The sequence below is a fragment of the Nicotiana attenuata genome, chromosome 3 (assembly GCF_001879085.1).
Source record: "Nicotiana attenuata strain UT chromosome 3, NIATTr2, whole genome shotgun sequence".
NCBI lineage: Eukaryota > Viridiplantae > Streptophyta > Magnoliopsida > Solanales > Solanaceae > Nicotiana > Nicotiana attenuata.
In genome coordinates, this window is record NC_031991.1 from 3,508,616 (window position 1) to 3,530,900 (window position 22,285).

At 43.2% G+C, this 22,285-nt stretch overlaps 1 protein-coding gene and 1 pseudogene across 1 annotated transcript; one reads left to right on the forward strand and one right to left on the reverse strand.

The window, feature by feature from the left end:
* On the forward strand, nt 8,662–12,449 carry LOC109223211 (annotated as a pseudogene).
* Nucleotides 13,306–15,698, reverse strand: LOC109223212 (transcription termination factor MTERF15, mitochondrial-like). Its single transcript, XM_019387430.1, has 2 exons — nt 14,156–15,698; nt 13,306–14,060 (listed from the first exon to the last, which is right to left on the reverse strand). Exon 1 carries the CDS (start codon nt 15,592–15,594, stop codon nt 14,488–14,490), a length of 1,107 nt encoding a protein of 368 aa, XP_019242975.1. The 5' UTR covers nt 15,595–15,698; the 3' UTR covers nt 13,306–14,060; nt 14,156–14,487.

Sequence of the window (22,285 nt, forward strand, 5' to 3'; positions counted from 1 at the left end):
GAGTCGACCAGAAAGGAGGAAATTAAATAACAATCACTGATGTCGGCCTTGGCCGAACAGGAGGAACGAGGAGCCGCCGAGGAGGACGATTACAGTATCCCGATATCATTCATAGCTCCTGATGACACCGATGCTACCAAATCGACGGTTGAAGAGTTGGAGCAAGTATTGATCGAACACTTACCAGATCGAAATGTATACTTAGATACGGGGTTAACCCCCGAGCTCAGAAGAAAACTTATTAATTTTATTAAAGCTAACGTAAATTATTTTGCTTAGTCCCACCTTGACATGACAGGGATCCTACCGGAGGTAACCATTCATAAGCTGAGTTCGGAGCCGAAGTTCCATCCGGCTAAATAGAAGAGGAGGCCACAGTCCAAGATCAAACATGCATTCATCAAGGATGAGGTATCCAAACTTCTTAAAATAGGATCCATCCGGGAGTTAAATACCCGGACTGGTTAGCCAACGTAGTGGTAGTGCCTAAAAAAAGGAACGAACTAAGAATGTGTGTAGATTACAAAGACCTAAAAAAAGTGTGCCCTAAGGATTCTTTCCCTTTTCCTAACATCAATCGAATGATCAACGCGATGGCCGGGCACGAGATACTCAGCTTTCTCGACACCTACTCCGGGTACAACCAAATTCGGATGGACCCGGATAATCAAGAAAAGACTTCTTTCATCACTAAATTCAATACCTACAGTCATAACGTAATGCCGTTTGGATTAAGGAATGCAGTGCCACCTACCAACGCCTAGTAAACTGGATGTCCGAAGAGCAAATAGGGAAATCAATAAAAGTTTATATTGATGATATATTGGTCAAGTCCCTGCGAGCAGAGGACCATTTGAAACATTTGCAAGAGACCTTCAACATACTAAAGAAATACAACATGAAGCTAAACCCAGAGAAGTGCACATTCGGGGTCAGATCGGGCAAATTCTTCGGGTTCATGGTATCCAATCAGGGGATCGAGATCAACTCCGACAAAATAAAGGCCATAGAGGACATCACCATGGTGGACAATGTCAAAGACGTTCAAAGACTGACCAGGCATATAGCCGCCTTCGGCCGGTTCATCTCGAGGTCCTCAGACAAGAGACATCAGTTCTTCTCCTTATTAAAGAAGAAGAATAACTTTTCCTGGACTCGGGAATGCCAACAAGCTTTGGAAGAACTCAAACGGTACCTGTCGAGTCCCCCCTGCTACACACTCCGAAGATAGACGAATAGTTGTACCTCTATTTGGCAGTTTCTGAGATGGCGGTAAGTGGTGTCTTAGTCCGGGAGGAAGAAGGCACGTAATTTCCTATTTACTATGTTAGTAGAACTCTAGTCGAGGCCGAATCAAGGTATCCTCACCTGGAAAAATTAGCGCTCGCTTTGCTAAGCGCTTCCAGGAAGCTAAAACCGTACTTTTAGTGCCACCTTATATGTGTTGTAACCTCTTACCCCCTAAGGAATATCATGCATAATCCCGAGCTCTCGGGCCGGTTGGCCAAATGGGCCGTGGAAATTAGCGGGTACGATATCGAGTATCGACCCCGAACCACCATAAAATCTCAAATTTTGGCAGACTTCGTGGCCGACTTTACGCATGCCTTAATACCCGAAGTCGAAAGGGAACTACTGCTAACCTCAGAGACTACATCGAGAATTTGGACCTTCTTCACAAACGATGCCTCCAACATGAAGGGGTCTGGGCTCGCTATCGTATTAAAACCACCTACGGGAAATGTAATTAGGCAATCTATTAGAACCATAAAATTGACTAACAATTAGGCCGAGTGTGAGGCCATGATTGCAGGTCTAGAATTGGCTAAGAGCCTTGGGGCCGAAGTGGTCGAAGCCAAGTGCGACTCCCTTCCCGTGTAACGAAACGTTCGAAGTAAAAGAATAACAGATGCGGAGGTACTTGGAAAAGTTGCATGTAACCCTACACCAATTCAAGGAATGGACCATACAGCATGTACACCGAGATCAAAATAGTAAGGCTGATGCACTGGCTAACTTGGGGTCGTCGGTCGATTCCAATGAATTCAGCTCGGGAGCAGTAGTGCAACTAATGAATTCGGTGATAGAAGAAGGCCACGCTGAAGTGAACTCAACGAGTTTAACTTGGGATTGGAGAAACAAATATATAGACTACTTAAATAACATAAAATTGCCTTCGGATCCTAAAGAATCGAGAACCCTGCGCACCAAAGCTGCCAGATTTAGCTTGGTCGAAGGGGAATTGTTCAGGAGGTCTTTCTTTGGCCCACTTTCCAGGTGCTTGGGACCGGGGGAGACCGAATACGCCATGAGAGAAGTTCATGAGGGCACTTGCGGGAACCATTTGGGGGCAGAATCTTTGGTTCGGAAGCTAATCAGAGCCAGTTACTACTGTATTAAAATGGAAAAGGATGCGAAGAACTTCGTACGAAAGTGCGACAAGTGCCAAAGACATGCCTTGATAATCCATCAACCAGGAGAAATGCTCCAATCGGTCTTGTTTCCATGACCATTTATGAAGTGGGGAATGGACATCGTCGGTCCCCTGCCATGGGCACCCGATAAAGCTCAGTTCATACTATTCATGATCGATTATTTTTCCAAATGGGTCGAGGCTCAAGCGTTCGAAAAGGTCTGAGAGAAAGAAGTCATTGACTTTATCTGGATCACATAATATGTTGATTTGGGATACCGACTGAGATTTTTGCGACAGCGAAAAACAATTCGTCGGCATCAAGGCGAGTAAGTTTTTGAAGATCACAAGATCAAGAAGGTACTATCAACACCTTATCACCCTAGTGGGAACGGGCAGGCGGAAACAACGAACAAGACTATACTCCAAAATCTAAAAAAGAAGTTGACCGGTTCGAAAGGAAAATGGAAGGAGATTTTGCTCGAAGTCCTGTGGGCATACCGTAAGACTTCGAAATCAAGCACTGGAGCCACACCGTTTTCGCTGGTCTACGGAGCTGAAGCCTTAATACCAGTTGGATGAAAGGCGGGAAGACGCCATGGTCCAGTTGGCTGCCCAGAAAAAGCAAGTAGAAAGATATTACAACCGAAGAGCCAATCTCCGACATTTTCAAATCAGGGACTTGGTATTGAGAAGGGTAACACTACACACCAAGAACCCGAACAAAGGGAAACTGGGCCTGAATTGGGAAGGGCCATATGAGTTGTCGGAATAACCGGCGAAGGCTCATATAAACTCGAAGCGGGAAACGACGTACAACTACCAAGTAACTAGAACGTGAAACACTTAAAGCGGTACTACTTCTAAGGTACGAACTCAATTCCTTTTTAATTGTGTTGTATCGGACTAACGTATGGCAACGGCCAAGGAAGGATGTGGCTATTAGGTCTGGAAGCACGTGTTGCCCTCTTTTACCTTTGAAGTTGTTTTGTCCCGAAGTGGGTTTTTCGGCAAGGTTTTTAACGAGGCAATAGTAAAACGTGCTACCTTAGATTTGAAGACCGGTCTTGAACCGGAATGGATGACCGTTTGCATCAGATCAACAGTATCTGAGCCCCCACGAGTTCGGCCTCAAATACTGGGGGCCATTACCCTGGAATTAAGATCTTTAGCAAGGGAAAATAAAATTTTATGTGCTAAAAGCTAAGGCTTGGTGGTTAGGATTCATTGTAAGGGTCAAACGGTCGTATGAAATGTGCCCACATAGTCCACTCTAGCATCGACACAAGTTTTATGTGCCTTCGATCATGCACCTTGCATATTAAGCAAAGAAAGAAATTTCTACTTCCCTTAAACTTTGTTACTGCGGATTTTGCTTCTTCGATCCTGGATCCTAAAAGCCCATGGGCTACTCTTGCTCGGGGACTATCAAGCCCACGGACTAACGAATCCTGGAGGCACCAAACCCACTAGGCGGTGCCCGAATATGAAAGGCTACGGCCACCCTAAAAATGGTTCGGAGACGTCTGAAGTACGTAACCAGAAAGTAAGGCCCTTACGAGAAATCGAAACCTACTAAGAGGTTATCCTCGACAAAAACATCATCTAAAAACACTTAAGCATCTTAAAGACCTTTGACTTTACCGAGTATTCGAAGCCACAAGTAACCCGAAGTTGCATCGAACTCGGGCTCCGTTCGGACCTCAGAAAAACCGATGCTCTAAAACTACATCTGATTTTATGCTAAGACATTAAAACAATACGCAAGTAGAAAATTACGAGTAGATGCTGGAAAAGTAAAGATACGATATTGCCAAAAAAGGAAAATTTTATATATTTCAAAATATATTTACAAAGGCACGATAGAACGACCTCAAAATAAACAAAAAATACATAAGGAAAAACTGAAAAAGAGCTAAGGCATCTACACCTGGTCTTCGCCAGGGCTCGACTCGTCGCCAGAACCGTCGGAGCCCTCGGAACCTTCGGAACCCTCGGAGCCTTCGGGACCCTCAGGCTCGCAAAGCTCCTTTGCCTCGACCCCGAGTCTCCTAGCTTCCTCAATCTTGGTCGATAAGTCAAAACCTCTGGCATGGATCTTTTCGAGGGTCTCTATCCGGGATAGCCGCTTTATGTACTCAGTCTTCATCTTTAAGCGGGTCTCGGCTACCTCCACATCGGCCTTATACATGGACAACATTTCCTTGGCATCAGAAGAGGTTGCATCCAATTTGGACCTCAGTGCGGCATATTTTTGTCGTAGGGCATCCCGTTCCGTGACGGCCGAGCTCAGTTGTGCCCGAAGATCATCATTTAGCCGAGACCACTTAGCGGCTTTGTCCTTAGCCACTGGGAGTTAATTCTCAACCGATGCCAGCTCCGCTTTTGTAGTTTCCTTCTCCAAAGCCAGCAGGTCCATCCTGCCCTTCCACACTTCGGTCGTGACCTTGACCTAATCCATCTCAGCCCGAAGCTGGTCGATCAGGTCTATCTTCTGTTGGACCTGCGGAGTTGTGTTGTTAGTCACCACTACTAGCTGCTCATTTTTAGCCTCAAAGATCTTTACCTTCTCAACCAGGTCGGCGTGTTCCCTCTTCGGGTCGAGGCCTCCTTCTGGGCATTTTCCAGCTTGTCCTGGAGAATAGTGAGGTCCTCGTCCTGTACCCACTAAGAGCCATGTACATGTCCTTCTTCCAGACCTGATCTTTGAGCTCGAACTCGAGCTGGATAATCTCCAAGTGGTACTGGAGGAAGCTTTCATGATGAAGCACTAAAGCTTGAAAAACAATGAAGTTAGTAGAGCACATCAAAAATTAATGTGAGATTCACAAACGGGTACAAAGGGCTGACGCCTTACCGGGTTTAGTGCCTGTTGTGCCTCGTTGAAGAGGCTCGACGTACCCACTTCGTTCATCTTTGCTGGTCCTCCTCGGTCACCAAGCATCGAAGGTAGTTGGCTACGCCCACAGGAGCAGACAGGACCCGTGCATCCTCCGAGATTGTAAGAACGACCGTTCTCTTGCGCTCGGGGTCCACGCTCAGAGCAGGAAATTGCTTCACTATTTTTGGGCTCGAACTCGGCCCGCCCGCTCCCAATGGCATATCCTTCTTCGGGACCTCTAGGTGACCAAGCATAGAAAAATCCTCCAGTGTGGCCATATCCATGCCGTCGAAGAATGTGATGAGGGCGTCGTCTGGGCCCTGCGCCATCTCGCTTGAATTATATTTGCCCGCTTGGGCCTCTTCGAGCACGGACTCGGTATAGGAGGGTGTCTCCACGATGTCAATGACACCGGCTGCCTCCTTCATGAAAGGAGCAGCTTCCCAGGGGCCGCAGCCTCCGTCTCTCCCTCTGGTTCCCGAGTTAGAGGGGGATCGACCTCATGGCCTCTTTCCCGGTCGTCTCTTGCTCCCCCTTGTTAAGGGTTGAACCGTAAGCAATAAAAAGGTCGTTGTCCTCGGGCTCGTCCCTGAGCCGGTAGATGGACGGGGTCCGGTACCCTGGACTTGGTGCTTTTTTGGGCTTCCGGACCTGGATGGTCACCTTCTTCTTCTTCACCTCGGAATCCGGGGAACCCGAGGGCTTTCTTTTCTTCTTCTTCTTCTCCTCCTTTAGGGCAGCCTCGGGCTGCCCTGAAACGGAGGGTCTGGCAAGCGAGGACGGATCCTCGTCCTCATCCAACAACCTGAGTTTGGTGGTCTTAGGCAAACATGTAAGAAAGGAGAAAGGTTAGCACTGTGTAAGCTAAAAGTGTGGAGGTAATTATTCAGGAAAGAACCTCAACATGGGATCGGGCCTCCCATTTTCCTTTCGAGAGCTTGCGCCATGCGCACTCGGATTACGACATCTATTTGCAGTTTCCCTCGATCCACTCCTTGAAGCGGGGAATTGCATTGGGAACTTGGGCAACAGTTGCACGGCAAAAAACATAGGGAATGAGAGAAATAATAAAAGGAAATGAATACTCAAGAAAGAGAATACTTACGGGATGTGTTCCACTTCTCAGGGAACGGCAGAAACTCGGAAGGGATCAGGTCTTCGGTTTTCACCCGAACGAACCTCCCCTGCCAGCCTCCATCTCGGTCCTCGTGGATGCTCAAGAAAGGAGCCTTGCTTGCTCGGCGAACGAGCTTGATCAAACCTCCTCGGAATATTCGGGGATTATATAAGCGGAGTAGATGGTCGAGGGTGAACCGAGGGGCTTCAGTGTTATTCACGAAGTGTCGTAAGAGGATTACGATCCTCCAGAAGGATGGGTGGATTTGCCCGAGGCACACCTCATACCTTTTGTAGAAGGCAAGGACTATGAGGTTCACTGGAGCAAGCGTAAAGGGGTAAGTGTAAGTACTTTAATACCCTCCACGTGAGTAGTGATGTCGTCATTGGACCCGGGAACGACCGCCTCCTTACCCTCCCATTTACAGTCCGCTCGGACTATGGGTAGTGTTTCCTCCATAACGGAGCATATATATCTCCATGTTTCGTCGCCTTAGTCCTGTTGACTAGAGGCCTTCTCGACAGTGAAGTCGTTCCCGATGGAGTAGCATCCAGGTACGAAGCTCTTCATGGGGGGCTCCTGAGCCACCTTGAGAACGGTCACCTCGCCATTGGTGGCCATGTGGGAAGATGAAGGAGCAGTCTGCTGAGGTACTGACTTGGAGGCTTTTGCCATCGTAATCTGGAAAGTATGAAGGTTTGAAGAAAAATATGAAGGTTTGAAAAAAATATGAAGGTTTGAAGATGGTACGAAGGTATGAAGGTCTGGGTTGAAGATCCAAAGAAGATATATGAAGATTGAAGATGAAGATATGAAGCTTCAAGGAGCAATATGAAGATTTGGAGGAGTTAAAAGAATTAGAGAGTTCGAGGGTAAATTCTAGAATCGGAAAGTGGAAGAAGTGAAAAAGGGTCGAAGCTTTTATAGAGGAAGAACAATCAATGCGCGACATTTCGCATTCGAGGACAGTCAACCGGTGACTGACACGTCTCCGAAGTCAGAACGCTGCGACTGATGGGACGTTTCGATTTACCCATCATTTCGATTGTATCATACGAAGGAAAGAACCAGGGTTCATCTATCGCTTCCCGTCGTATCGGTAAACCTACTCTCCAGAAAACGAGAGGGCTATCTGTGTACGGGTAAAATCGGGGGTAATGTCTACCCCGATTCCTCGATGAGAAAGCGGGAGAAGGGCACGAATGCACGAGATTGTAATCGAGGTTAGAAACCTTTCGTATCGAGATCTAGGAAAAGCGAACGATGTGCTCGTCATCGGGTATGATAGAGCGCCATGCCCCGGGCCAAGAATGAGTTCTAAGACCTCGGGAAACACGGTAAACAGTTACACACGACGGATAGAGGGACGTGATATTCTTACCCAACCGGATATCACGGCGCGGATCTCGCTCGATCTCGGTTACGGATCAATAATTAACGAGAAATAAATTTTTTTACCTTTTTTAGACTTATACTAGGGATGAAACTCCCCTACTATCTAAAGGGGAAGTTTTTCTTTTGTAAGACACATTGTAACACGCAAATCAAAGCAATACAAGTTTATTTTTCTGCCTTTTAGCTACTATTAAAGTTCTTATTCACTTGTCATGTTCTTCGGTCAAAACCAGGCTCGAGCCGAGGGTCCGATTGAGGACGAAGTCACTGTTCACTCTAAGTCCAAGCCTGACCCATAACTTTACAATTGGTTTGATCGCTTATTTCATCTTTAATTCATTTATCTAATATTCTTACTTATTTGTGTTGAATCAAACCATGTATCCTTAAAACCGCGTACAAATTTAATTGTTATCCAATTTTGGGATAAACAGAAGTACCATTACACTAGTGAGGTTAATCCATTCTATCGTGGTAGAAAATAATTGTTAACCTCGCGTACTAGGAGGAGATTAAGTTCCTTAAGGACACATTGTCAATTTAGTGAGTTCAGATTTATTTCTGTTTCTTCTACATTTCTGTTTTGTTTACAGGTTGCGAAATTTATTTTTTGAATATAGATTACTAACAGTATGCTAAGAGGCAGAGCTAGATTATTCGAACGAATCCAATAACTTTTGCTTAGTCCCTATATTTATATTATTTTTTTTATTAAATACAAAAAAATTTAATTACAAACTCAATAACTAAGACTACTTATGAGTTCAATAGCAAGTTAAAAACTAATAAACTTTAAATTGTGGCTCCATCTCTCTGTCTTCATCCCCACTTGCCAAACGTAGAAAGTGTCCTCACACAGTTGTGTGTGTTTTAAAACTAAAATTTCTCTGCTGCAACGTGCGAGTGACGCCACTAACAAGTGACAACATATACGTATATATTTAGCAAACGCCCTCAATATAGCTTTGTCAACTACATTCAATTGTATGCGTGCAGTTCAAGCAGTGTAGCTTCTTCTGCTACTGAAAATGGATATTTCCTCATCACCACCAATTGTAGGAGAAGAAGAAGAAGAAGCAGCTATGCTATTGCCGGAGACTGAAACTCCAACTCTTTCTAACGACGTCGTTCCAGATTTCGTTGACTACTACGGCCGTCCGGTCCACCGATCAAATTCCGGTTGATGGCGATCCGCTTCTCTCATAATATGTAGATCACATTACTTGATATGCTTTTCCGTTTTTTAGTATTCCGTTATTCATTTCTGACATTACATAGTTACTAATATTTTGTAAACTACTTCTTTCGCTACAAATATTTCTGATTAGATTTTTAAAAATTATTAGTTCAATTCTTCTTATAAAAAGAAAAAAAGTGGAATTCACTGTGTTAGTGAAGTCAGCAATTTGTCCTAGTTAGCTGAAACCATGTGCTAAATCTGGATATAGACTAACTGGAAGAGTTTCTCAGATTGGCTGTTTGATATTGACAGCAGCAAGTGAATTGATTTGGTGTTTTTTCTTAGATTTAATTACACTAAACACCTCTATAATATAACTCAGCTTTGGATACCCTAGAATTAAAATACTTACACACCCTCTATACTATGAAAATCCTATAATCTAGAGTGTTGTTCTAGATTTCTGCTGTCTCTAATTTGAATTTAGCACTAATTAATCTGAAAAAAATGAATTAAAACTTAGTGCACGTCGCAATATGTAGACAAGTCTGAAACATATGTTGGTTTTGATCTTCAAAATATGAACTCCATCTTTCATTTTAGAGAGAGTGCTAATTACACTATTACGACTATTGGTGTATGGCAGGCGTGGAAATAGCGGAGAGGTTTGCATATTATGGAATAAATTCTAATCTAATTAATTACCTGACTGGGCCACTGGGCCAGTCCACTGCGGCAGCTGCCGAGAATGTGAATGCGTGGTCCGGAGCAGCATCGCTCACTCCCCTTTTGGGTGCTTTGGTGGCTGACTCCTTCCTCGGTCGTTATCGCACAATTGTGTTTGCTTCTCTGTTTTACATTCTGGTAAGTGTTAATCTCTTATTTTTCAAAGTTCTTGGCCTTAGGCACTGAGAAATGATCCACAAGACCTCAAATCAATATACTTGTATAGGTACTCGGGTTTACTAAAGAAGGTAATATCATTGAGGGATATTGTTCTCTGTGGTCCTTCAATTGATTGCTATGGATTCAATGCTCAATGCTCTAATAACCTTTATCCTATTCTGTACAAAGTTTTGGTCTTTTGAATTTGAAATGGTGTTGAAAAGCATGATGTGAGTTCACGATATGAGAATTTTGTAGATCGGACATGGATTGTACAAAACTGCCTAAGATCAAGAATTCTCATTGCCTATTTGAATGTTCTTTGAGTTTCCAGCTTGTACCTAATAGAACTACAATAGATTGTGCCTTACAGAATTATGAACCTGAACCTTACTGTTATTTGGAATATGCCCCATTCATATAGCCCATCTTTTGGATTTTTTTCTGTCTATATTTTTCTATGATTTAAATTTCTAAACCTCGATTTAACATGTCATAAGATTTTGAACTATTTTGTGGAAGAAAAGCTAGTTTAGGAGCAATACTACCCCCTTTAGCATAGGCGGATTTAGGACCCACCAGCGGCTTCCTCAAGCTTTTCTAAAGTTGAAATTTTACCCTTCAAATGTATAGGAGTTATAGTTGTCTCAAGGGCATTGGTCTAGAGGTAAAAGTGCAACACGTGATGTGTAGGTTGGGGGCACGTCATGGGTTTGAACCGTGGCACAGACAAAAGCTTGATATTTATGTAGAGAGGGATAGATGACCGAGCCCATTATCCACGAGCTTCGAATGGTGCGCCACTAGCCCTCCGGGGTTTCTTGGTTATCAAAAAATATTTAAGGATTTTAGTAATACTTTTTCATATATATTATGTTGGATAAGGTTGAGCGTTTGTATGGATGGCCTATTAGAATGTCTTTGAATTCAGTCAGACTAATATTCCATCTAGAAATGGCAATCACTTCTACTTGTGCTTGTGATTCGCATGATAACAGGGACTTGGACTATTGACGCTTTCGGCTGTCTTCCCCTTCTTCAGTTCTTCTAACTGCCAAACTACTGATAATGCTGATGCATGTTCTCCTCCTCGACTCCAAGTTGTATTATTCTTTTTCTCTTTGTATCTGGTCGCAATAGCTCAGGTAGGACACAAGCCTTGTGTTCAGGCTTTTGGAGCTGACCAATTTGATCCACTAGATCCCATAGAATGCAAAGCCAGAAGCTCATTTTTCAACTGGTGGTACTTTGGCATGTGTGGAGGTAATATGGTGACCATCTCGGTTCTGAACTACATTCAGGACAACTTTAATTGGGGTCTTGGGTTTGGCATTCCTTGCGTTGTCATGTGCCTTGCACTTGTCATTTTTTGGCTTGGTACATTAACTTATCGGTTTAGCAGCAGATGTGATTAAATAAGCCCATTTGTGAGAATTGGCATGGTTTTCAACAAAGCAGTGAGAAATTGGCTTGCGACATCTGTACTGACATCAGTAGAAGAAACAAGAGTGCAGTGTCATCAAGATTCCCAGGAAAACAGGTAACCGTTGTCAGTTATAAAATTTTATTGATATGCCTTATTGAATAGTCAGATAAGTGGTTAGTTTTATCCAGAAAAGCAAATGGTGTGATGGAAATATTGTTCTTTCTATCTTAACCAGAATAATACTAGACTATCTTCTGCCATAAAAATGAGACTTGGGAAACAGAATTATAGTTCATAGAAAGTTAGGTCTGTTTACAGGTTTCTGAACAAAGCTTTGCTTGCACCTGATGATCATTCGGCTGAAGATGGCCAGATTTCTAAAATCAATGATGTTGAAGAAGCAAAGGGACTTCTCAGGCTGGTTCCTATATGGGGGTCGTGTTTGATATATGCGATCGTATTTGCTCAAGCATTCACCTTATTTACAAAGCAAGCAGTCACAATGGACAGATCAATAACACCATCATTCAAGATACCATCTGCTGCCCTTCAGTCCTTTATCAACGTTTCTATTGTCATTTTCATTCCAATTTACGAGCAGATCCTAGTACCTATTGCGAGAACGATTACTGGAACTCCATCTGGTATTACAAAACTCCAAAGAGTCGGAACTGGGATCTTTTTGTCTGTTCTTACTATGGCAATTGCAGCACTGGTAGAGAAGAAGCGCCTCGAAATTGCACGAGAATATGGATCCGCTGATGTACCAAATGCAACAGTTCCAATGACTATCTGGTGGTTAGTTCCGCAATATCTTTTAATTGGAATTTCTGATGCATTCACTATGGTTGGTCTGCAAGAATTCTTCTATGATCAAGTGCCTAGAGAATTCAGAAGCATAGGTCTCTCTCTTTACCTTAGTATTTTTGGTATAGTGAGCTTTCTAAGTAGCTTCCTCATCTTTGTCATTGAGAAAACAACAGGTGGTAAAGGCAGAGATGGTTGGATTTCAGACAACTTGAACAAAGGACATCTAGATTACTTTTATTGGCTACTTTGTGGACTAAGTGCTCTTGGATTTATGACATATTTGTATTTTACACGGCGTTATGTTTACGCTCATTATGGAAAGGTCATTTGAAATTGTTTAAATTGAGGTTTTTATGTTCTTTGAATTTACCAATGAAAAGATAAAACACTAGTCTTGACAAGCATATAATGCGTCATGAACTAGTGGAAACATGACCAATTTGTTCATCACAGATTCCCTTAACAATTAACAGAGCATTGGTTGCGCTCATCACAGATTTCCATATGGAGTATGTGTTCGGGATAAGCATTTTTTTATTCGTATAACCATTTGGTCTCCATAATTCATTGGCCCGACTAATCCAAATTCGCGCGGATGAATGACAGAAATACGACACTTTGGTGCCACTATTGATTTTTTTTACCCGTTTGCCCCATAGGCTTCAAGTTTAACAACTGTTGCCTCTTGCTTGCCCCATAGACAACACATTTGACTTTGGACCTTAAAGGTTTGTCCATGGGGCAACCAGCGGGTCAAAAAGTCAAGAGTGACTATTTTCAACATCATTAGGTGTAATTTCTTGAACTCACGCTACTTAGGGCCCATTTAAAGGGGAAGCACTACCTACCAAGAGTTTCTCCTTTCCTATCGCTACATAAGCAAACTTTGTTATCATAATCATCCACTTTATATACCAAGCATGGTTGGTCTGCAGGAAATCTTAAATATGAAGAGAACTGAATAGTCGTAACAATAATAAGACAAGTTTTATATGAAATGCTTCTAGCAGCTTGTATAGAAGAGGAAGCAAAAGTATGCAGCAATTCTGAAAAATACTTATTGGCGCATGTGGATATCATGTGATCTTTTATCTTCATTCTTTTACCCCCTTTAAAACACAAAAAAACTTCAAGTACATGCAACAGAAGAAATGAAAGAGAAAATCTAAACCAGCCAACTCAAACATGAAACCTCAAATATAAAAGCCGGCCTATTTTCATGCAAATTTAAGAATTCAGCTGGTTATTCCAATAATATTGTTTACAAAAACTAAGTCCTACTCAAGAATCATAAATAAAGACTTCTACCAAAGCCAATGTAGCTTGGTAGTTTCCCATCTACACATATCTTACAAGGGAAAGCTCAATCTGAAGAAACTCTAGAGTTGTTATGTTAAATTAAAGAATGAGTGATATAAGTTCATAACAGCTCTACCATCAGATATATTCTTGTCAACATTCTTGTCAAGATTACCCATCAAAACAATCATCCGATGCCAAAGCGTTTGCAAAAGTTGACTCAAGTTGCTCTCTGGCTCTGAATTTGCAGTGTTCTATCTCCCAAGATCACCAAACCTGCCACATTATCTGAGGAAACCTTAGGTTCACTTTATCTTATACACCCATGAACCACTCCATCCTTCCAGGACAAGTAAAGAGTCAACCAATGCCGAATTCCATATACATGACTACAGCAAAAGAAACGAAATAAAGCTCACAGCAAAAGTAAAATTAGTTTTCTGAAGCAACTTTCACAGAAGTCATCCTAAATTTGCTTGTATGAGATATCTTAGATAACACCGTTTTTTCTTGTCAACACACAATGGCCTATAACTCCTGTCGGAATTGTCAACAATAAGTACATGCTGCATGTAGAGCATCATGCCCACATATGACCAAGCTTGAAAGAAGGTGCTTTTCCAATCATATACTGAAGATAATAGAACTACTTGCCTACACAAGGAAAGAAAGGAAAATCGTCAAGTTAGAATTAGGTCGAGGAGCAAAGCTGTCCTATCACAAAGATATAGGTAAGAAACTTCACTTACAACGAGAACAAATACCGTCCTGATTGAGATAAGCATTCAAATATCAATGCCATAGACATCAAGTCTGATTTCTACACTGCTTTCCTTTTTCATCGAACAAGAAGCATCAGTTGAATCGAAAATGAAACTGCTCCCAATTTTTAGTTCCCATCGTTCCATAATTTTTTGAAAAGAAATTGTTCAATTATGTATCATCAGCGATGAAAAGTAAACAAGGAGTACTATGCTTGACAAGAACATTAAAGAGAAAGTACAATTTTATCAGAGAACTGAATAAACCTAAGAGATAACCGACTATCAGCAGCAACAGTCTCTGATGCAAAGACTTCTCTTTAGCTTCTAGTTTTCATGTATAAATCATACACCTCGGGCATCTTCTCCCTGAAAGGCAGCACATATTTCTCCAGAAACTTGGATTCAGGACACATGACAACAGTGTAAAGATTTAGCTTCCCTTTTACCAGCTGGTTTTCTTTGAGAAATTTCAAGATTTCATTCCGTGGCATTACCCTCTTCTCCAAGCTCAACTTTAAGAGTGTCGGACGAAAAGCCAGATAACTAGGTTCATACCCGAGTTCGTTCATGAAAAACTTTAATGTACTTCTTATCTTAGCCTCTGATGAAGTCAAACAGTAAGGAAGCTTTCGTACCATTGCGCATATATCAGAATCAGACCATCCAAAACTCCGGAAAATATCTAATTTCCTTTCTAATTTCGATTCATCAAGTGACACGAGTGCTTCAATGGCATGAAGAAACATCCGTGACTCCCGAGGTATGCGAAAATTCTTTTCTGCTCGATTTACTACCCTCTCAAGCCACTCAGGGTTATTAAGCAGATACCTAGGACGCCGATAAAAAACCGTCTCAATATCCATCTGTGAAAACCCAAGATTTTGCAACAATAATATATTGGGTGGTATTACTTTAGGGAGATTATTGGAAAGCAGCCTAGGCTCTTTCTTAACAACCCTAGCTACTGCATCATAACTGCCCAAATACTCCCGAAGATAATCAAGATTGGGTTTAATCGTAGTATGTAAACCTCTTGTCAAGAAATCGCTTTTATTGATAAATGTAACAAGGTCAGACCCAGATAAGCCAAGTTCTTGTAAAACCTTAATTTTGGGTTTAAGGTTTTTATCAATATGACTAAACAACAATTCAGGGGAAGAAGAGACAAGGGTTTTGATCTGGGCTTTGTTCATACCCATTTTGTCAAAGAGATCAAGCAACAAATGTGGCTCATAATTTCGGAGTGTCGAACGAGTTACCTTGGAGCTTGTAGAAATGGCTTCTTTGTTGGAGAAGCCAAGTGAGTTCACCAGAAATTCCACCAATGTATTAGCATGGAAAGTTGCTGCAGCTGTGGAGTAAAAGAGCTGAAATCTGATGGAAAAGAGACGCTCCTTTGCGCAATTGCTAACGATTCCAAACATCTCTCTTCGTTTGCAGGCGTTACCACTACCTCGGGTCGTACTCCACCTTCGCTGATTTGTTTCAGCTGCGAGTCATTCACTTTAGTTTTATGGCGGCTGGACTTTAATTATGTTTTATTTTTAGTTTAGGCAAAATGAACTCATAGCCACTACAACTTGCATCAATTTCTCATCCCGGTAAACAATCTTTTTTAACTTTTTTATTTGAATACCTTAACTTATCAAAACACATGTTTTTGAATACGATGGAAATCGGGGCTACCCGATTTTGTTCTTCGACGGAGAAAGTGATACCACGTCGGAAGGCCAAGACGCCGAGCTCGGGGTCGAAGCTCCTTTTCGATGACGAGGTTGATATCATTTGCCGAGGTCGGAAGAAGGCATGCTTCGAGACAATACCGTTATGATTCAGTAACGAAAGGAGCGTGATGCCCGCAACGGCCCGAGGATCACGACGTAAATTTCGGAATGGATTGGTCTTCGGCGGTTAGACAACTGTCAAATATGATTTCCTATTGTTATTAGAAATGTACCTTATTTAATATTCCCCTACTATATAAAGGGGGATCCCATTCATTTGTACAACACGGTTCACTGATAAGAAAATATACGTACATTATTCTCTTGCTATTTTACCTACTGTTCTTCAGAGTTATTTTATCATTTATTCCCATAATCATACCTCGAGACCGTCACAGGTCGAGGTCGAGACTTAGCCTACATACTGGTTTGATCTACTTCACTCTTTAATTTGTCTATTTAATCCCTTGTTTATCAATTGGCGTTGAATTAAATCACATATCCTTAAAACCACAATACAAGTTTAATTGTTACTCAAACTTTAGGGTAAACAGTTTGGCAGGGGCTAAGGATAATAGTGATTGTTCCAATGCTGATTCTGATAACACGCGTTATTTTCACACTTGTTCTTGTCGAGAATTTTTGCTCTCAGGTTAAAGCATGTCAAACTCACAAAACGCACCCGTACATGGTGATGATGGTCTTGGATTTCATGGGGAAAATGACAACGTAATTGCTCCAGGAGCCGGGGTGCCACCAGCAAATCTCGGGGGAGTATCGATCGTCGATCCAGTCGATATCAGTTTGCACATTGCTTTGAATATGAATTTAGGCGCGGACCCTGAAGGGAGTGTGCGCAGGGAAGGCCGATCTGGTGGCCAAGGAACATAGGGCGTAGGAGACGGGGGAGTTAGTCTCCAGGTAATATTCAAGATGCTACAGGCTCAGCAGGCCGTTATTGCTCAACTTCAAAGTCAACATAGAACTCCGAGTGTGGTCGAGCCGGAAATCACTCCCCGTACCGAGCCAGTGTCGGAAAGGTCGAATGGTAATGGATTATGGACCGATCCTACAGTTATGAAAATGCTCGAGGAGCTCACCAAAAGAATTGAGTCGGGAGAGGAGAAACTCAAAGATAATGATAAAAAAGTGAAAACATATAACTCCCGAGTTGATCAGATACCGGGGGCCTCCTGATCTTAAAGGGTTTGGATTCAAAACAGTTCGTGTAGAAGCCTTTTCCTCAGAGTGCGGCTCCGAAGCCCATTCCTAAGAAGTTCCGTATGCCGGATATACCTAAATACAACGGGACCACCGATCCTAATGAACATATCACTTCGTACACACGCGGAATAAAGGGAAATGACTTAGAAGACGATGAGATCGAGTCCGTTTTGTTGAAAATTTTTGGGGAAACTCTATCAAAGGGGGCAATGATTTGGTATCACAACTTGCCACCGAATTCCATCGACTCATTTGCAATGTTAGCAGATTCTTTTGTGAAGGCACACGCCGGGGCCATAAAGGTCGCAACAAGAAAATCGGACGTTTTCAAGATAAGACAAAGGGATAACAAAATGCTGAGGGAGTTCGTATCCCGATTTTAAATGGAACGCATGGAGTTGCCACCGGTCACAGATGATTGGGCCGTTCAAGCTTTCACCCAGGGGTTGAACGAGCGGAGTTCGATAGCGTCACGACAGTTGAAACAAAATTTGGTTGAGTATCCAGTTGTAACTTGGGCAGATGTGCACAATCGATATCAATCGAAGATCAGAGTCGAGTACGACCAATTAGGAACCCCTTCCGGTTCAATACATCCAAACAGGTTGGCAGTTAAAACCCCGAGGGACATCGACAGGGAACCAAGGTCGAACAGGGAACAATATCAACCATACACCGCAGATCGAAGGAACAATGGCTTGGGGCGCAATCCCTCCCGGAATGATCGAAGAAACGATCGAGGACAAAATTCTCGAGGACTTATGAGCAAAAGTGGTTTTGATAAGCATGCCGATCCCGTAGAGGCACCTCGGTTATCATAATATAACTTTAGCGTCGATGCATCAGGCATTGTATCGGCAATTGGAAGGATCAAAGATACTAGATGGCCCAGGCCCATACAGACCGATCCTTCCCAAAGAAACCCAAATTTGATATGCAAATATCGCACGCATGGTCACAAGACCGAGGATTGCAGGTAATTAAGGGAGGAGGTAGCCCGTCTATTCAATGAGGGCCACCTTCGAGAGTTCCTTAGCGATCGAGCCAAGAATCATTTCAGAGACATACGCCGACAGGAAAAATGAACAGGAGGAACCACAACATGTCATTCATATGATCGTCGGCGGGGTCGATTTCCACAAGGGCCCGTATTCAAACGCACTAAGGTATCAATTACTAGGGAGAAGCGGACCCGGGATTATGTGCCCGAGGGCTCCTTATCATTCAACGAGGAAGAAGCAGAAGGCATTTCTCAACCACACAATGACACTCTGGTAATTTCTATCTTATTAAATAAAGTTCAAGTTAAGCGTGTTTTAGTGGATCCAGGTAGCTTGGCGAATATCATCCTATCGAGGGTCGTGGAGCAACTCGGCCTACAAGATCAAATTGTGCCCGCAGCTCGAGTCTTATACGACTTCAACATGGCCATTGAAATGACTAAAGGGGAGATTACTCTACCGGTGAACGTGGCTAGAACCATTCAAGATACCAAGTTCCATATGATCGACGGCGACATGAGATACAATGCCCTACTCCGAAGGCCCTGGATTCACAACATGAGGGCAGTTCCTTTGACTCTCCACCAAATGATGAAATTACCGACATCGAACGGTGTGAAAACAGTGTATGGGGAGCAGCATGCTGCAAAGGAAATGTTTGCAGTTGACGAGGTAGTACCGGTATCGACGGAAAGGTCGGGCATCAAAGGTAAACAGGAAACCAAATAGCAATCACAGCCACCAGTCTCGACCGGATCGGGAAAGCAGGAGATAGAAGAAGAAGAGGAGGATTTTCTAACCCCTCGAACCTTCATTGTTCCCGAAGACTCCGACGCCACCAAATCAGCGGTCGAAGAGCTGGAACAAGTTATATTAATCGAGTACCTTCCCGAGTGAAAGGTATACCTGGGAACAGGGTTAACCCCCGAACTCAGAAAAAAGCTTATTCAATTTCTTATTAATAACATGGATTGTTTTGCTTGGTCCCATTTAGACATGACAAGGATCCCACCGGAGATAACAACACATCGGCTAAGCCTTGACCCCAGGTTTAAACCGGTGAAACAACCGAGAAGGCTCACCAAAAGAATTGAGTCAGGAGAGGAGAAACTCAAAGATAATGATAAAAAAGTGGAAACATATAACTCCCGAGTTGATCAGATACCGGGGGCCTCCTGATCTTAAAGGGTTTGGATTCAAAGCAGTTCGTGCCGAAGCCTTTTCCTCAGAGTGCGGCTCCGAAGCCCATTCCTAAGAAGTTCCGTATGCCGGATATACCTAAATACAACGGGATCACCGATCCTAATGAACATATCACTTCGTACACATGCGGAATAAAGGGAAATGACTTAGAGGACGATGAGATCGAGTCCGTTTTGTTGAAAATTTTTGGGGAAACTCTATCAAAGGGGGCAATGATTTGGTATCACAACTTGCCACCGAATTCCATCGACTCATTTGCAATGTTAGCAGATTCTTTTGTGAAGGCACATGCCGGGGCCATAAAGGTCGCAACAAGAAAATCGGACGTTTTCAAGATAAGACAAAGGGATAACAAAATGCTGAGGGAGTTCGTATCCCGATTTTAAATGGAACGCATGGAGTTGCCACCGGTCACAGATGATTGGGCCGTTCAAGCTTTCACCCAGGGGTTGAACGAGCGGAGTTCGATAGCGTCACGACAGTTGAAACAAAATTTGGTTGAGTATCCAGTTGTAACTTGGGCAGATGTGCACAATCGATATCAATCGAAGATCAGAGTCGAGTACGACCAATTAGGAACCCCTTCCGGTTCAATACATCCAAACAGGTTGGCAGTTAAAACCCCGAGGGACATCGACAGGGAACCAAGGTCGAACAGGGAACAATATCAACCATACACCGCAGATCGAAGGAACAATGGCTTGGGGCGCAATCCCTCCCGGAATGATCGAAGAAACGATCGAGGACAAAATTCTCGAGGACTTATGAGCAAAAGTGGTTTTGATAAGCATGCCGATCCCGTAGAGGCACCTCGGTTATCATAATATAACTTTAGCGTCGATGCATCAGGCATTGTATCGGCAATTGGAAGGATCAAAGATACTAGATGGCCCAGGCCCATACAGACCGATCCTTCCCAAAGAAACCCAAATTTGATATGCAAATATCGCACGCATGGTCACAAGACCGAGGATTGCAGGTAATTAAGGGAGGAGGTAGCCCGTCTATTCAATGAGGGCCACCTTCGAGAGTTCCTTAGCGATCGAGCCAAGAATCATTTCAGAGACAGACGCCGACAGGAAAAATGAACAGGAGGAACCACAACATGTCATTCATATGATCGTCGGCGGGGTCGATTTCCACAAGGGCCCGTATTCAAACGCACTAAGGTATCAATTACTAGGGAGAAGCGGACCCGGGATTATGTGCCCGAGGGCTCCTTATCATTCAACGAGGAAGAAGCAGAAGGCATTTCTCAACCACACAATGACACTCTGGTAATTTCTATCTTATTAAATAAAGTTCAAGTTAAGCGTGTTTTAGTGGATCCAGGTAGCTTGGCGAATATCATCCTATCGAGGGTCGTGGAGCAACTCGGCCTACAAGATCAAATTGTGCCCGCAGCTCGAGTCTTATACGACTTCAACATGGCCATTGAAATGACTAAAGGGGAGATTACTCTACCGGTGAACGTGGCTAGAACCATTCAAGATACCAAGTTCCATATGATCGACGGCGATATGAGATACAATGCCCTACTCCGAAGGCCCTGGATTCACAACATGAGGGCAGTTCCTTTGACTCTCCACCAAATGATGAAATTACCGACATCGGACGGTGTGAAAACAATGTATGGGGAGCAGCATGCTGCAAAGGAAATGTTTGCAGTTGACGAGGTAGTACCGGTATCGACGGAAAGGTCGGGCATCAAAGGTAAACAGGAAACCAAATAGCAATCACAGCCACCAGTCTCGACCGGATCGAGAAAGCAGGAGATAGAAGAAGAAGAGGAGGATTTTCTAACCCCTCGAACCTTCATTGTTCCCGAAGACTCCGACGCCACCAAATCAGCGGTCGAAGAGCTGGAACAAGTTATATTAATCGAGTACCTTCCCGAGTGAAAGGTATACCTGGGAACGGGGTTAACCCCCGAACTCAGGAAAAAGCTTATTCAATTTCTTATTAATAACATGGATTGTTTTGCTTGGTCCCATTTAGACATGACAAGGATCCCACCGGAGATAACAACACATCGGCTAAGCCTTGACCCCATGTTTAAACTGGTGAAACAAACGAGAAGGCCCCAGTCCGAAGTAAAGCACGCATTCATAAAGGACGAGGTAACTATACTTCTCAAAATAGAGTCCATTCGGGAGGTGAAATACTCCGTATGTTTAGCCAATGTAGTCGTAGTCCCAAAAAATGATAACAAACTTAGAATATTTGTAGATTACAAGGATTTGAACAAGGCAAGCCCTAAAGATTCTTTTCCACTGCCTAACATCGATCGCATGATCGATGCCACGGCTGGCCACGAGATCCTTACCTTTCTCGACGCCTATTCCGAGTACAATCAAATCCAGATGAACCAGGAAGACCAGAAAAAGACCTCATTTATCACCAAGTATGAAACATATTGTTATAATGTAATGCCCTTCGGGCTAAAAAATGCAGGAGCTACTTACCAACGCCTAGTAAATAAGATGTTCGAAGAACAAATAGGTAAGTCAATGGAAGTTTATATTGATGACATGCTAGTTACGTCCCTGCGCGCAGATGACCATTTGGCTCATTTGCAGGAAACGTTCGAGATTTTGAGGAAATATAACATGAAACTCAACCCCGAGAAATGTGCTTTCGGGGTTGGTTCGGGCAAATTCCTGGGCTTCATGGTGTCGAATCGGGGGATCGAGATCAATCCTGATAAAATCAAGGCCATCAAAGACATGACCGTCGTGGATAGTGTAAAGGCCGTGCAGAGGCTAACTGGACGGATAGCTTCTTTAGGCCGATTTATCTCGAGGTCATCGGATCGAAGCCACATATTTTTCTCTTTACTAAAAATGAAGAACGATTTCACCTGGACCCCGGAGTGCCAACAAGCATTAGAGGAATTAAAGTGATACCTATCGATCCCACCACTGCTTCACACTCTAAAGGCAGATGAGAAACTTTACTTGTAC